Source organism: Phoca vitulina, unplaced genomic scaffold (assembly GCF_004348235.1).
Source record: "Phoca vitulina isolate PV1807 unplaced genomic scaffold, GSC_HSeal_1.0 scaffold1, whole genome shotgun sequence".
NCBI lineage: Eukaryota > Metazoa > Chordata > Mammalia > Carnivora > Phocidae > Phoca > Phoca vitulina.
The window spans coordinates 87104721-87119317 of record NW_022589704.1 but is presented as its reverse complement, the minus strand read 5'-3'; the positions used below and the strand labels follow the sequence as shown (position 1 = coordinate 87119317).

The following is a 14597-nucleotide window of genomic DNA, read 5'->3' as shown; positions in this document are numbered from 1 at the left end:
ATTTCTCTAATGATATCATTTCTGTAAGGTCACTTGAAAGTAAAAATAATAATAATAATAATAAAAATTGTAAATTGTTATCTATATAGAACAAGTCCCAAATAGGAAATTACAACAATATAAAAACAAAAAGGGGAGATCACTGGGTCTCCTATTCAACCTGAGGATGTCTTTTTATAGCAGCAACTGGGAGGAGAATAGTAACCAAAGCAAAGTGGAAGTACATTGGGATATGTCTAGGTCTTTCTAGGATAGAGCTTTCCTCTCAAAATCTCTAGAATTGATCACTGATGACATGCAAACTTTCCTTACTTTGAGTCTCAAGTGTGCTCAGTTGGACCCTAAGATTTTTGAGGGTGGTATAATTTCTTCCTTGAATCCATATAAGCCCAGCTTAAAACTAGGCATTTAATGAAGAGTATTTTGATTAATTTCTTTCTATAATGATTACGCCTAATGGTCAACAATCTCTCAGTTAAAAAAAAAAAAATCCAGTCAGACAAGAAACCTGATTTGAGATGTAATCTGCTTCCTCCGAACTTAAGTTCAGCTTTAAGATTTTCTTTAGTCTCTCTATAGTTGACTTCAAAGAAATGCTACATAAATTCAGTTGTTTTATAGCTTGGGGATTGAAAAACTCAAGAAACCATCTTTTTTTTTTCCTTCTGATAACAGTCCCACCAATTTAAAAAGCTTGGCTTTCACATGGTCATTTGATCAAATAAACCCAACTGACAGTTTTAAGAAATGATCAAGGATATCCATATACAAGAGTGAAATTATAGCTGCTTTTGACAATTACATCTATATTAAAGAAGAGCAAGATGTCTATGGAAAGAAAAACTACCCCCCACAAAATTAATATTTTAAACTAAATATTCTTTAACATAACCAATTTGGAGATAAGATCTTTAAGTCTGCTTAGAGTCTAAATGTTTTTCAAGTGACATTTAGATCATTATGGAAAGAATGCAAATAGGCAAAATTTCCAAACTTGTTTTAAACATAGTTTCAAATATGTGTGGATTGTTGGTTATTTTTATTTTTTTTATTTAACAAAATTTTCTTTTCTTTTTTTTATTATTATGTTATGTTAATCACCATACATTACATCATTAGTTTTTGATGTAGTGTTCCACATTTCATTGTTTGCGTGTAACACCCAGTGCTCCATGCAGAACGTGCCCTCTTTAATACCATCACCAGGCTAGCCCATCCCCCCACTCCCCTCCCCTCTAGAGCCCTCAGTTTGTTTCTCAGAGTCCATAGTCTCTCATGGTTCATCTCCCCCTCCGATTTGTTGGTTATTTTTAAATGATATTTGCTAATAAACAGGTGGCGATTTTCAAAAATACATGATGACAATGTCCAAAGTTTCATTTTCATTTTTCATAACAGGACAATTGTTTGAAAACCAATAGAGCCAACTTCTTGAGATAATTTCACTTTTTATATTTATTGCTGATACTGGTCTATATCAATGTCATTAGTATAATACTATTATAATTTGTAACAGCAGTTAGACATTGGTTATAACTGTAAGAGCAGATATAATGAAATATATACGAGTATCTTTGACATTTTAAAATGTGTCTGCAAGTCTTCTAGGCCCTATAATTTGTTGGGCAAGAGGCATTTCTCCACGGCATTTCCATGTGTCTTGTGTCAGCTTTTACTCTGGACATTTTTTCAAGGATGCTTATATAGCTAACAGCCTTGGAAGACAGATAATGCCATCTTCTAGAGCAGAGAGCAGGTTTTTTTCTTGGCCAAAATAGTGAAGATAATGTCTCCCTTTGGGGCAAATGTTGGGCTGATTTTCTGGCAGACTCAAGCTTGGGTTCTTTAGTGTGAATACAAATTCACTGTGTGTGCAGCATGCACCTACACCTGCTTATGCACTGCCCCCATATGTTTTGGGGCTGGGTGGGGTGAAGAGAACGGATATGAACATGAAACTCATGCTGCCTGCTGTGACATGAGTAATAAAATCTTCTGTGTCTGATCCAGGAAATGTGTGTCTTCTGTCAGAATCTATGAATCTTTGACAAGTTAACATGTTAGCTTGCCTAGGGTAGAATCTCAGGCCCTTCAGAATTTTTGACATAATAGTAAATATTAAAAAAAAAAAAAAAAAAAAGATACTGGGTTCTGATTTCCAAAGTCTTTCAAGGCGTATGACATCATTGGTTTTTTCTAGTCCTAACCCAAGCCTTCCAGATGTAAACAGTAGTACGTCACACAGAAACCATGCTATCATAACGCTATTAGGTATGTGCAAGATCTGTAATGAGAGAAGACAGATGATTTTTGAGCTAGCAATGTCCATTATCAAGAAAATGTTTAACATGATAAGTGATAATCTGGATAAGATGGTAGCTTTGACATTCAAAAAGCATGGTCTTTTTCCAAGCATTGACATAACTCTGTGGAATTGGGCAGCAACGTCATTTATCGTCACACCCCAGCTTATGGCCAGCCAATCTACCTACTTTTGTGAGAATCAATGAGATGATGAAGCCAATATATTCGGTATCACATAAGAGAGCTAATAGCACCTAGAAAAAATAAGATTAGTATTCTGTATACCTTGCACAAACCTCTATAAAGGAATCATTTTATAAATAATTTTTATACATCTAATGTTTCCACTTGGAATTCTTGAATGTAGGAAGGACAACGTCACATACAGAACAGAATAATACAAGAATAGAACCAGTCAAAGAGTAGACATTAAAAAAATACTTGCTGCCTAACTTACTGGAATTAGTAGAGACATAATTGTACATTACAGCCATTTATTATAGTGAGAAATTCTTTCTCTGGAGACTATATAAATACTTCAGGAAAACAATATCACTTCAAGTGGCTCAAAAGCTAATAGTCTTCTACCAGCACCCAAGATCACGGGTGAAGTTAGTTTAATTGAAGGGGAAAAGATCCATATATAGATAAACAGAAAGAGTAATAAAGTCCCCCCCAATGCCAAAAAAAGTGAACATATAGGAAAAGCTCCATGTATGTGACTTTGTTCCAATGTTTAATGTGACTGAACCTATACAGCACTTGGGTGTTGGGCAGACACATAGATTGCTTTCAATATATTAACAAGTGCTAGAATTGCAAGCTTTGCTTTTAGAGTTGTGCTTTGCACCGTGAATTTGAAAACTGATGCAAAACCCATAATTCTACCACCAGGGTCACTTCTAGTAAAAATATTACAACATGATCTCACCAGTAAGAAAGCTGACAAAGTAATAAATAATCCTTTAATTTAATCAGGATCAAAAATAAAATGACATGAATCATAACATTCCCGGCAAGGAACTGTCAGGTCTCAAACATCCTATGATACCTGCTGTTAAAACATTGAAATTAGAAGGTCTCCGCATGACTCTTCCATGCACTGCAAAAGGAAATATGCATTCTAGAATTACTTTTCAGTAAAAACTGGGGATTGCTGGAGTTCATGTCCAGATCATAATGAAGTAAGGGGAAAAACCCTACTAATAAACTGGTTTATTTTATTTTAGTTTGGAATCAGCTGAGATTTGGATCTAAGCTCAGCAACTGAACTAAATACATATGTTCCTCACCTTGGTTTAATAAGCTGTGGTGCCCATGAACAAGTATCTGTGTTTGTCACTTTGCTTTTCTTCTTTTCAATCCCAGTGTGGTAATGTATCTAAAGTAACCATTGTCTCTTCTGTCAACTGATGTTTTTGCTGTTGACCATATCAAAATTACGATAACTTAGTCATAAAAGCATGAGTCCTAGTACAACAAATAAAATGAAGTTTTCCTATGGTCCCTATACATTTTACATTAGGATATGTTTATTTAGCAGATTTTGTATTTGGGGAGAATTTCTAACTATCCCTTTATTTGAGCAGGAAGACAAAAGGACCTAAAAGAAAACTTGAAGTTGCAGTGTTTTTGATGCCTTTATATAAGCTTGCCTATTTAGGAAGGCAATGTGAAAAATGCTGCTATGGGTTTTGAATTTTCACCTTTAGATCATAGCGGGATGACCTTTCATTAGATAGAGTGGTCTTCTGAGCAGCCACCCTAAGTGGTACATAATCTTCTGTGGGTTCCTATGCACAGAAGGCCATAAATATTCATCTGGATGGAGCTTTTAAACTTTTTACTGCCTTAAACTTTTTACTACACATTAGATTGCATATATCCTAGAACATAAGGCTTGTCACAGCTGAACAGATAAATGGCTTGGCCATAGTGGAGCACTGTTTTTCACAGAGGAATATATCTGGTGTTCCAGAAGGTAAAGAAGGTCACAGAGTACCATTGACATATAATTGTGCAATGCTACCCTTGGATGATCAATATTTTTAAGTTGCTCTCTTGGGAGTAAGGCACATTGGAAAATTCTGTCTATTCTTTCAGGCCACTAAAGAGGAATTTAAAGAATTACTGACTTATTATTCTATACAAAATTATCTTGCTATTAAAAAAAAATAATGACTATCTTTTTTTTTTTTAGGAGCTTAACTTACTTTCTTGGGATTATCCATGTTCTCATTTATTAGTTTTGTATATTGTATTTTTCCCCACAATGCCATCAAAATAAATTAAAAAACCCACTTGATAATTGATCAACTGGCTTTACATATGCTTCTCCAGTGCGGTCAGTTCCAAGTTACTATGCTACACTAGGTCTCATTTCTCATTGTGAGAGGATTTGCCCATGCCACACAAGATCCACAAGGACAAAGAGTCCAGCCTACTCTCATTCTTGATTCCTTCCAGGCATAGCATTAGAATTCATCCTTAATCAATCACGTAGCATGCCAATATTTTTCTGCTGGGTGAATGCCTCTTCTGACACAGCCTGATGCGGCAAATTCATTGAGACACAACCTTTCGTGTTTACTTCTGGTCTGACCAACTGTCATTGGGTTTTTGTTCATTTGATGTCAATTCAACGAGGATGACTGGAACCAGGACAATCATATCTCAGTGGTTGCAATATGTATTTTTGTTTTGCTTGTTAACTCAGATTACCGAGTTAATCCAGTTGAAATCAGTTCAGAAAACTGTAATGTAGCCTGAACTAAATTAGAAGCTGAGAGGAATCAGCATTAATGAGAAGTTAGTGGCATGCTCATATTTGTTTTATACCATACTCTGCAACCATGAACTCTATTTGTAGTCCTTTTGCACTTGAATTTCCTCATCTGAAAACTAAGGCTAACATATTCTTTTAAAAAAATATTTAAATTCAACTTAGTGAACATATAGTATATTATTAGTTTCAGGGGTAGAATTTAGTGATTCATCAGTTGCATGTAACACACAATGCTCATATGTCAAGTGCCCTCCTTAATGCCCATCACCCAATTACCCCATCCCCCACCCACCTCCCCTCCAGCAACCCTCAGTTTGTTTCCTATAGTTAAGAGTCTCTTAGGGTTTGCCTCTGTCTCTGTTTTTATCTTATTTTATTTTTCTTTCCCTCCCCCTATGTTGCTCTGTTTTGCTTCTTAAATTCCACATATGAGTGAAATTATATGGTATTTGTCTTTCTCTGACCTGTTTTGCTCTGATTAATGCCCTCTAGTTCCATCCGTGTCATTGCAAATGGCAAGGTTTCATTCTTTTTGAATATATATATATATATATATATATATATATATATATATCACATCTTCTTAATCCATTCATTTGTTGATGGACATCTGGGCTCTTTCTATATTTTGGTTATTGTGGACACTACTACTATAAACATTGGGGTGCATGTGCTCCTTCGAATCACTATTTTTGTATCCTTTGGATAAATACTAGAAGCGCAAATGCTGGGTTGTAGGGTAGTTCTATTTTTAACTTTTTTGAGGAATCTCAATACTGTTTTCCAGAGTGGCTTTACCAGCTTGCATTCTCATTAACAGTATAAGAGGGTTCCCCTTTTTCTGCACCCTCACCAACATCTGTTGTTTCCTGAGTTGTTCATTTTAGTCGTTCTGACTGGTATGAGGTGGTATCTCATTGTGGTTTTTTTTTTTTTTTAAAGATTTTATTTATTTATTTGAGAGAGAGAGAACACATGAGAGGGGATAGGGTCAGAGGACGAAGCAGACTCCCTGCCGAGCAGGGAGCCCGATGCGGGACTCGATCCAGGGACTCCAGGATCATGACCTGAGCTGAAGGCAGTCGCTTAACCAACTGAGCCACCCAGGCGCCCCCTCATTGTGGTTTTGATTTGTATTTCCCTGATGACAAGTGATGTTGAGCATTTTTTCATGTGTCTGAAGGCTAACATCCTTAAAAAACTTTTGCCATTAAAGGAATAGGAACTGGAATAATTTAGATAAACACACTATGAATTGTTTGTAAGAAATGAGTTATTATCTGCTTACTCATGATTTTTCCCATTACATTTGAAAGAAACCTGGCAAGTTGCATGCCCTAGTAAAGATATAGTAGAGTTTCAAACAGACAAATGCAACAACAAATTCCCAAATAAGAACACAGATGGTTTTGTTGATTTAACATTGTTTAGTGTAACAAGTATACATAAAATAATCTTCTTTCCTATCTCTTTTTATTGTACTGGAGTTACATCATCAATGAATTGTAGATATTAGAAAGACACCAATAGTCACAGAAAAAATTTTTTCACCAGATGCATAATCATATGTGTCCAGTCATGATAACAAATTTCCTATTGTAACTGTATGACCAACATTGTGTATAGTATTTCCTTAAAAGCCAAAAGTCACCCAATTTTTATTTACACAAAGATATCCAATGGTCAGTATCTTTTCTGTATCAATATCGATATAGATTTGTCAACTCATAAGGAATCCATAAATTTTTAATGGGGCATAGAATGAAGGAAATAGGAAAGATAATTTGGATGTCAATGATCCAGATAATTATGATTCACACAATTAAAATTAAAGAACTAATTAGAACATTTCAAGCTTAAAAAACCATCTAGATATATCTGATGTATACACTCTCCCTCCAACTTCCCACTATGAAAACTAAGATGAAGGATAAAAACTCACAAGATCCTTGAAAACTCAGCCTCTTGATCATTCAACTGACACTATCTTAAGGGAATTTTGACTTTTTTGCAAGACCAATAGAACAAGATTTAAATATTCAGCCAGAAGCTTCTCTAACTTATACCATTAAAAATTGAATAAGCTTATTTATCTTTAGGTAAAAAGAGAGACCCTTTGCTCCTGCAGCATTCACTCTAAGGTCTGCGTCTATCAAAAAAGGAGATACTTGCACTGGTACCTTCCATCCTTGAGAGGCAATCTGGGGGTAGAGCAAAGGCAGGATAACACTGGGTGGGGGTCCATAAAGGTTACTGTGTGTGTGTTTGTGTGTGTCTGTGTGTGTGTGCACATGCATACACACACATTTCATCTGTTCAAAATGTCAGAATTATTCATCTGGGATAGCAAAAAATTTCATTTTATACCAGAAAAATAACTTTAGATGAATCTGTGGTAGATACTAAAAATTGAACTAGGAAATGTACATATAAACTATACCTTTTCTCTCTCTCAATAACCAAGATAAGATTTAGCTTAGCAGACAACCAGAAAGATTTTATGTTGTTCAAAGTAATGCTTAATCCCTGCTTATTGAAAAACTATAGATCTTGATAGATCACTTCCCTTCTGATGATAAATAAACAACCAAAATATGAATTAAAAAATAATACTACAGAACAAGGGAAGGAAACCACCTGATGACTCAAAGAAAGTATACTTCAGATAATTATGATCTACAGGAATTGTCTTAATAGACAATTTAAAAACCCTACTAACAATGAAAAAAATTTTGCCCAGAGAAGTAAAATTCGTATTTCTACTCTCAAGTATACTACCCCAGAATAAATTAAATAGTGTTTCCAGAATTTTGAAGAAAATTTTTGTTTAGCCAAGAATTAATATCCAGAATTGTCAGTCATGTATAAATGCAAAGGAAACCTATTTAGAAAACACAGGAACTCCACAGTTATACAGTCTTCGTGCTCTTCTTGAAGAAGCAACTTCAAGAAATTACTTTATCTATCCTAAACATCAGTGAAAATAAATAATTAAACAATGAGGAACTAAAGTTTGAATACTAAGCAATATAACCAGTGAAACACTGAGTCATGTCTAAAAGAAAATATTATAAAATTGATCAACAAACTAGCTATACGTGTCAAAACATTTTATAAAAAGATTTACTGATTGATGATTCAACATAATATTCCTTGGGCGCCTGGGTGGCTCAGTCGTTAAGCGTCTGCCTTCGGCTCAGGTCATGGTCCCAGGGTCCTGGGATCGAGCCCCGCATCGGGCTCCCTGCTCAGCAGGAAGCCTGCTTCTCCCTCTCCCACTCCCCCTGCTTGTGTTCCCTCTCTCGCTGTGTCTCTCTCTGTCAAATAAATAAATAAAATCTTTAAAAAAACAAAACAAAACAAAACAAAACAAAAAACAAAATAATATTCCTTGTCAGAAATCCTAAATTATAAGGAATGAAATTGAGGAAGATAAAGAGAATAGAAGCCAAAGTCCTCATCTCAAATAGTTAAAATTCAAAATAATAATAGAATTTAAAACTGGTGGTATTATTCCAAATGCTTAAAAAAGAAAATGTAACAAATTGACCATGGACTATATGGTAAAATACAGAAGGGATCATAAACAGTAAAGAAACACACACATATCTATAACAATCCATCAGAAATAACACCAAATATCAAGTAGAAAATGAAGATAAATGGTTTAAAAATCATGTTTACAAAGAATATGTAGTCACATGATAAGATGCTTATGCTCCTATTAAATAAAAATAAAGCACAAAGTAAATGATACTGTGGTATGATCCAAAATGTGTAAAACTGCAACATAACTAAGAATTCCGTCTCCAAAATAAAATAATTTGGGAATTAAATCCCTATGTACTAATTATGTGAATTATGAAAAGTTATTAACCCTCAAGTCTACATTGTGAATATTAAAGTGAAGTAATAATAGTATCTTCCTTATATGATTATTGTAAGGGCTAATGAGAACCATGAAAATTTATCATAAAGTCCCACATCCTATATAAGAATACAATAAATTTTACATATGATTATTATTAGTAGTAGTAAAATATAATAACCTCCAGGGATATATAATTATAAGGAACAACAAGAAAGTGTCTTAGTAGTTTATTGCTGAATAGTGGCATAATGGGTGGATTTTTCACTTAAATTTTTCTGTATATTTCTCAAATGTTACTTTGTATTAAATCATTAGTAAAAATCCCTTATTCACATTGTTTCTTCTTCAGAAGAAATAAAACATTTCAGATAAGTTGAAATCTTATTATACTTATTTCTCCTTCTGCCTTCCCTGAGACAATCATTATAATTGATGAAAAATGCATTTATTTATGTATTATTTAACAATTTGTGATGGTTAATATTATGTGTCAACTTGAGTAGGCCTGAGAGTGCCCAGATGTTTGGTCAAATATCATTCAGGGTGTGTCTGTGAGAGTGTTTTAGATGAGATTAACATTGAGATCTGTAGACTAAATTAAGCATGTGAGTGGCCCTCATCCAATCAATTGAAGGCCTGAATTGAACGAAAAAGCCTACCTTCCTGCACATAAGAGAATTCTCCCTGCCTGACTGCCTTGAACTGGGGCATTGTTTTTTTTCCTGCCTTCAGACTCCCACTGAAACACTGGCTCTTCTTGGGTCTTCAGCCTACCAGCATTCGGACTGGAACTACACCAATGGTACTCCCCAGTTTCCAACTTGCTGACTGCAGATATTGGTAATTGTCAGCTTCCATAACTGCATGAGCCAATTCCTCATAACAAATCTCTTTCTATATATTTACATCCTATTAGTTCTGTTTCTCTGAAGAATCATGAATAACATGCAATTTAAGATCAAATCATTCCAGAAACATTTCTATAGTACTCAATACATACATAGCATGGGTCCTATTGCTATGGTTAAGGGACTTGATGTATATAAAGAGAATAAACTTCAGAAGGGTCACATTGGAATAACAAGATGCAGTAAATTGAGGAAGGTCAGTAAAAGTTAATAAAGTGCCTTTAATCCAGGTCAATCAATCCAATTAATTCAGTATTTCGATAAAGTCTAGAATTTCCCTAAGTTTCTTTATTGCCTCTTTTTTCTCTTCACCAACAAAGATAGATAACTGAGCTTGTCCTAATGGTGAAGGTCTTTAACAATTTTATGAAATATTTTCTTCTGTGGCATATATATATTTTTTATTACTAAACTATTTATATATATAATATATAAAAATAAGATATATAAATAATATATATAAGTATAAACTATATATATAAGCTTATATATAATATATATAAATATATATAAACTACTTTATAGATATATATATATTTTTATTAGTGAACTATTAGGCAACAGTCACAAATGCCCTGGAAATCTTCGGGCGCCTGGGTGGCTCAGTTGGTTAAGTGACTGCCTTCGGCTCAGGTCATGATCCTGGAGTCCCGGGATCGAGTCCCACATCGGGCTCCCTGCTCGGCAGGGAGTCTGCTTCTCCCTCTGACCCTCTCATGCTCTATCTCATTCTCTCTCTCAAATAAATAAATAAAATCTTTAAAAAAAAATAAAATAAAAAACAAAACAAAACAAAAAAAAAACAAATGCTCTGGAAATCTTCATCATTATTCACTGTTTTTTATATAGGTTAATTCAGTTAATTATTTGTAACCTAAAGAGGATTATACCTAAGTGATTATCTGAATTTCTCTTTCCAAGTTTGATTTTAATTCCTTTGGTTTCATCTGCTTTTCTTCTTCAAAAAGACATGTATAATCAATGAATGTAACAAACAAACAAAACTTACATGTGCAAGTTGTCCCGTTTTCATCTAAAAGTTGATTATCAGCACAAGCACATACTCGGCCTCCTGGAATGGCCAAGCACAGGGTACTACAGCCCCCGTTATTTACTCGGCACATATTGTCACCTGCAAGAGTAGGGAAGCGAATATGTCAGAGAACTCTGATTCTATCCAAAGTTAGCAAGTTCAGGTTCACATTCTTTCTAGGAGACATAGGTAGGCATAAAAATGTATGCATATATATGCATATGTATATTGCATATTCATTAATGTAGTCAGGATACCTACTGAACCCTAAATAAAATTCGGAAACATTTAAAAATATACGATGTGCTGTGAAATAGAAGGAATTTGCACATTAGTCAGAAGAAATAGAGGTATGTGGGCAAATAAGCACCAGAAGAGAGGAAGGTTACAGGACATGATCATTTCTGTCTAGGATAGCAGAATCAGATCAGAAGAAACAACCTGAAGTATATAATCATTTCCTTCCATTATTCTGAGAAGTAAACTAAATTTGCTATGTTTATGAAAAATAAAAATACACTTGAAAGCTAAGGAAGCTAATAATTCAAGCTTTAGTATCAATTTCCAAACTCAGAGGATAATGAAGCTTAGTTCAAGTTTTTCCCAATAAGGACTGTAGAGACTTTTTAAGTAGTTTCCAGATATAACCATGTTTATTCCATAATTATACAATAAAAATGTAATAGTTCATAGGATACTTAGGTGTTCTGAATATGCTATGCATATTATGTACAGGATTAAATTGTATATCATTATTTTAGTAACATTCAGATTTTTGAATATTGATTTAATCAAAATATTTTGGGGGGAGGAGCAAGATGGCAGAGGAGTGGAGACCTAAATTTTGTCTGGTCTCAGGAATTCGGCTGGATAGGGATCAAACCATTCTGAACACCTACAAACTCAACAGGAGATCAAAGAAAAGAATAGGAACAACTCTCTGAACAGAAAAGCGACCACTTTCTGGAAGGTAGGAGGTGCGGAGAAGTGAATCCGAGGTGATATTCGGGAAGATAGATGGCGGGGGGAGGGGGCTCCGTCAGCCACTACCGGCAAGTGACAGAGCAATAGAGTGCAAAATCAGAACTTTTAGAAGTGTGCTCTGCTGAGGGACATCACTCCAGTGGCTAAGCGGGGGGTGGAACCCTCGCTGGGACAGTGTGGTCTCAGGACCCTCGGGGTCACTGAAAGAGCGGGGTGCCTAAGTGCGGCAAGGCTCCCAGGTATTGGAGCAGGGAAGCCGGCTGCAGAGATGTAGCCGAGATGCGGGCTCTCAGCTCAGGGCTGCCATAAACTGTGATCCGTGGCACAGTCGGGCCACTGCTCTTCCAGCAGGGACCCAACAAGCGGCAGATCCGGGGAGACTCCCCTTCCTCCCCCGGGAGGAGCACGTGGGAGCGCACCGCAGGGTTCTGCTGGGTTTGGAGACTCCACACGGGATCATGTGCCAGAGATAGAAACGCTCGGTCACAGGCTGGGTGAGCACGGAGTGTGGCCGGAGACCGGGAGACAGGAGTGATTGACTGCTTTTCTCTGGGGGCGCACTGAGGAGCGGGGCCCCGAGTTCTCGGCTTCTCCGGGGTGGAGATTGGGAGGCCGCCATTTTCACTCTCGGCCTCCAAAGCCCTACGGAAAGCTTGCAGGGAACAAAAGGTCCCGAGAGCAAACCCGAACAGATTACTTAGCCCGGACCCAACAAGGGCGGGGCAATTCCGCCTCCGGCAAAGACATTTGGGAACCACGGCAACAGGCCCCTCCCCCAGAAGATCAGCAAGAACAGCCAGCCAAGACCAAGTCTACTGATCAATGAGAATGGCAGAACTCCAGCCCTAGGGGAATACAGCACATAGAATTCATGGCTTTTCCCCCCGTTGATTCTTTAGTCTTTCAAAGTTAATTTTTTTAATTTTTTTCTTTTTCTTTTTTTTTTTGAATTTTTCTTTATCCCTTTTACAACCAACATCTTATCAATCCCTTGTTTAAAAACCTTTCTTATTTTTCACTTTTAGAGTCATATTCTATCCCTTCATAGTAGTTAACCTTATTTTTGGTATCTATATAAGTTGTTCTCACTCTAGAATTTTGGGATACAGTTTCTTCTAACAGACCAAAATATACCCTAAATCTCTAGTGTATGGCTTTGTTCTAGTCTCCCGCCTGATCACATTCTCTCCTTTTTTTTTTTTTTTTTGGTTCGTTTTTAATTTCTCTTCTTTCTTTTTTCAACCAACTTCTTCTCAATTTCTTTCATAAAATCTTTTAAAATTTTCATCTTTATAGTCATATTCCATCCCTTCATTGTATTTACCCTTATTTTTGTACATATGTAAGTTTTTCTTTCTTTAAAATTTTGGTAGGCAGTTTCTTCTAACAGACCAAAATACGCCCAAAATCTAGTGTGTGGCACTGATCTATTCACCAGCCTGACCATATTTGATCATATTCTTTTTTTTTATTTTTTCTTTCTTTCCCTTTCTTTTCCCCCTGGTTTTGGGTCTCCTCTGATTTGTTTAGTGTATATTTTTTGGGGGTCATTGTTACCCAGTTAACATTTTGTTCTGTCATTCATCTATTCTCCTCTGGACAAAATGACAAGATGGAAAAACTCACCTCAAAAAAAAAAAAAAAAAAAAAGAACAAGAGGCAGCACCAACTGCCAGGGACCTAATCAATAAGGACATTAGTAAGATGTCAGAACTAGAGTTCAGAATGATGATTATAAAGATACTAGTTGGGCTTGAAAAAAGCATGGAAGATACTAGAGAATCCCTTTCTGGAGAAATAAAAGAATTAAAATCTAACTAAGTCGAAATAAAAAAGGCTATTAATGAGGTACAATCAAAAATGGAGGCTCTAACTGCTAGGATAAATGAGACAAAAGAAAGAATTAGTGATATAGAAGACCAGATGATGGAGAATAAAGAAGCTGAGAAAAATGAGATAAACAACTACTGGATCATGAGGGCAGAATTTGAGAGGTAAGTGATACCATAAGATAAAACAATATTAGAATAATTGGGATCCCAGAAGAAGAAGAAAGAGGGAGAGGGGCAGAAGGTATATTGGAGCAAATTATAGCAGAGAACTTCCCTAATTTGGGGAAGGAAACAGGCATCAAAATCCAGGAGGCACAGAGATTCCCCCCCAAAATCAATAAAAATTGGTCAACACCCCGACATCTAATAGTAAAACTTACAAGTTTCAGAGATAAAGAGAAAACCCTGAAAGCAGCTCAGGACAAGAGGTCAGTAACCTACAATGGTAGAAACATTAGATTGGCAGCAGACCTATCCACAGAGACCTGGCAGGCCAGAAAGGACTGGCAGGATATATTCAGAGCACTGAACGAGAAAAATATGCAGCCAAGAATACTATATCCAGCTAGGCTGTCACTGAAAATAGAAGGAGAGATAAAAAGCTTCCAGGACAAACAAAAACTAAAAGAATTTGAAAACACCAAACCAGCCCTACAAGAAATATTGAAAGGGGTCCTCTAAGCAAAGAGAGCGCCTAAAAGCAACATAGACCAGAAAGGAACACAGACAATATACAGTAACAGTCACCTTACAGGCAATACAATGGCACTAAATTCATCTTTCAATAGTTACCCTGAATGTAAATGGGCTAAATGCCCCAATCAAAAGACAAAGGCTAGCAGATTGGATTAAAAAAAAACAAGACCCATCAATATGCTGT

General features: G+C 35.9%; 1 protein-coding gene across 9 annotated transcripts in view; it reads right to left on the bottom strand.

Moving 5' to 3' along the window:
- Window positions 1–14597, bottom strand: part of LRP1B (LDL receptor related protein 1B) — a 1853519-nt gene that overhangs the window by 707296 nt on the left and 1131626 nt on the right. For all 9 annotated transcript variants that reach the window (XM_032387847.1, XM_032388632.1, XM_032390176.1 and 6 more), the window contains one exon: window positions 10878–11000. In XM_032387847.1, coding sequence (XP_032243738.1) covers window positions 10878–11000 — 123 coding nt within the window. The remainder of the gene's footprint in view (window positions 1–10877; window positions 11001–14597) is intronic.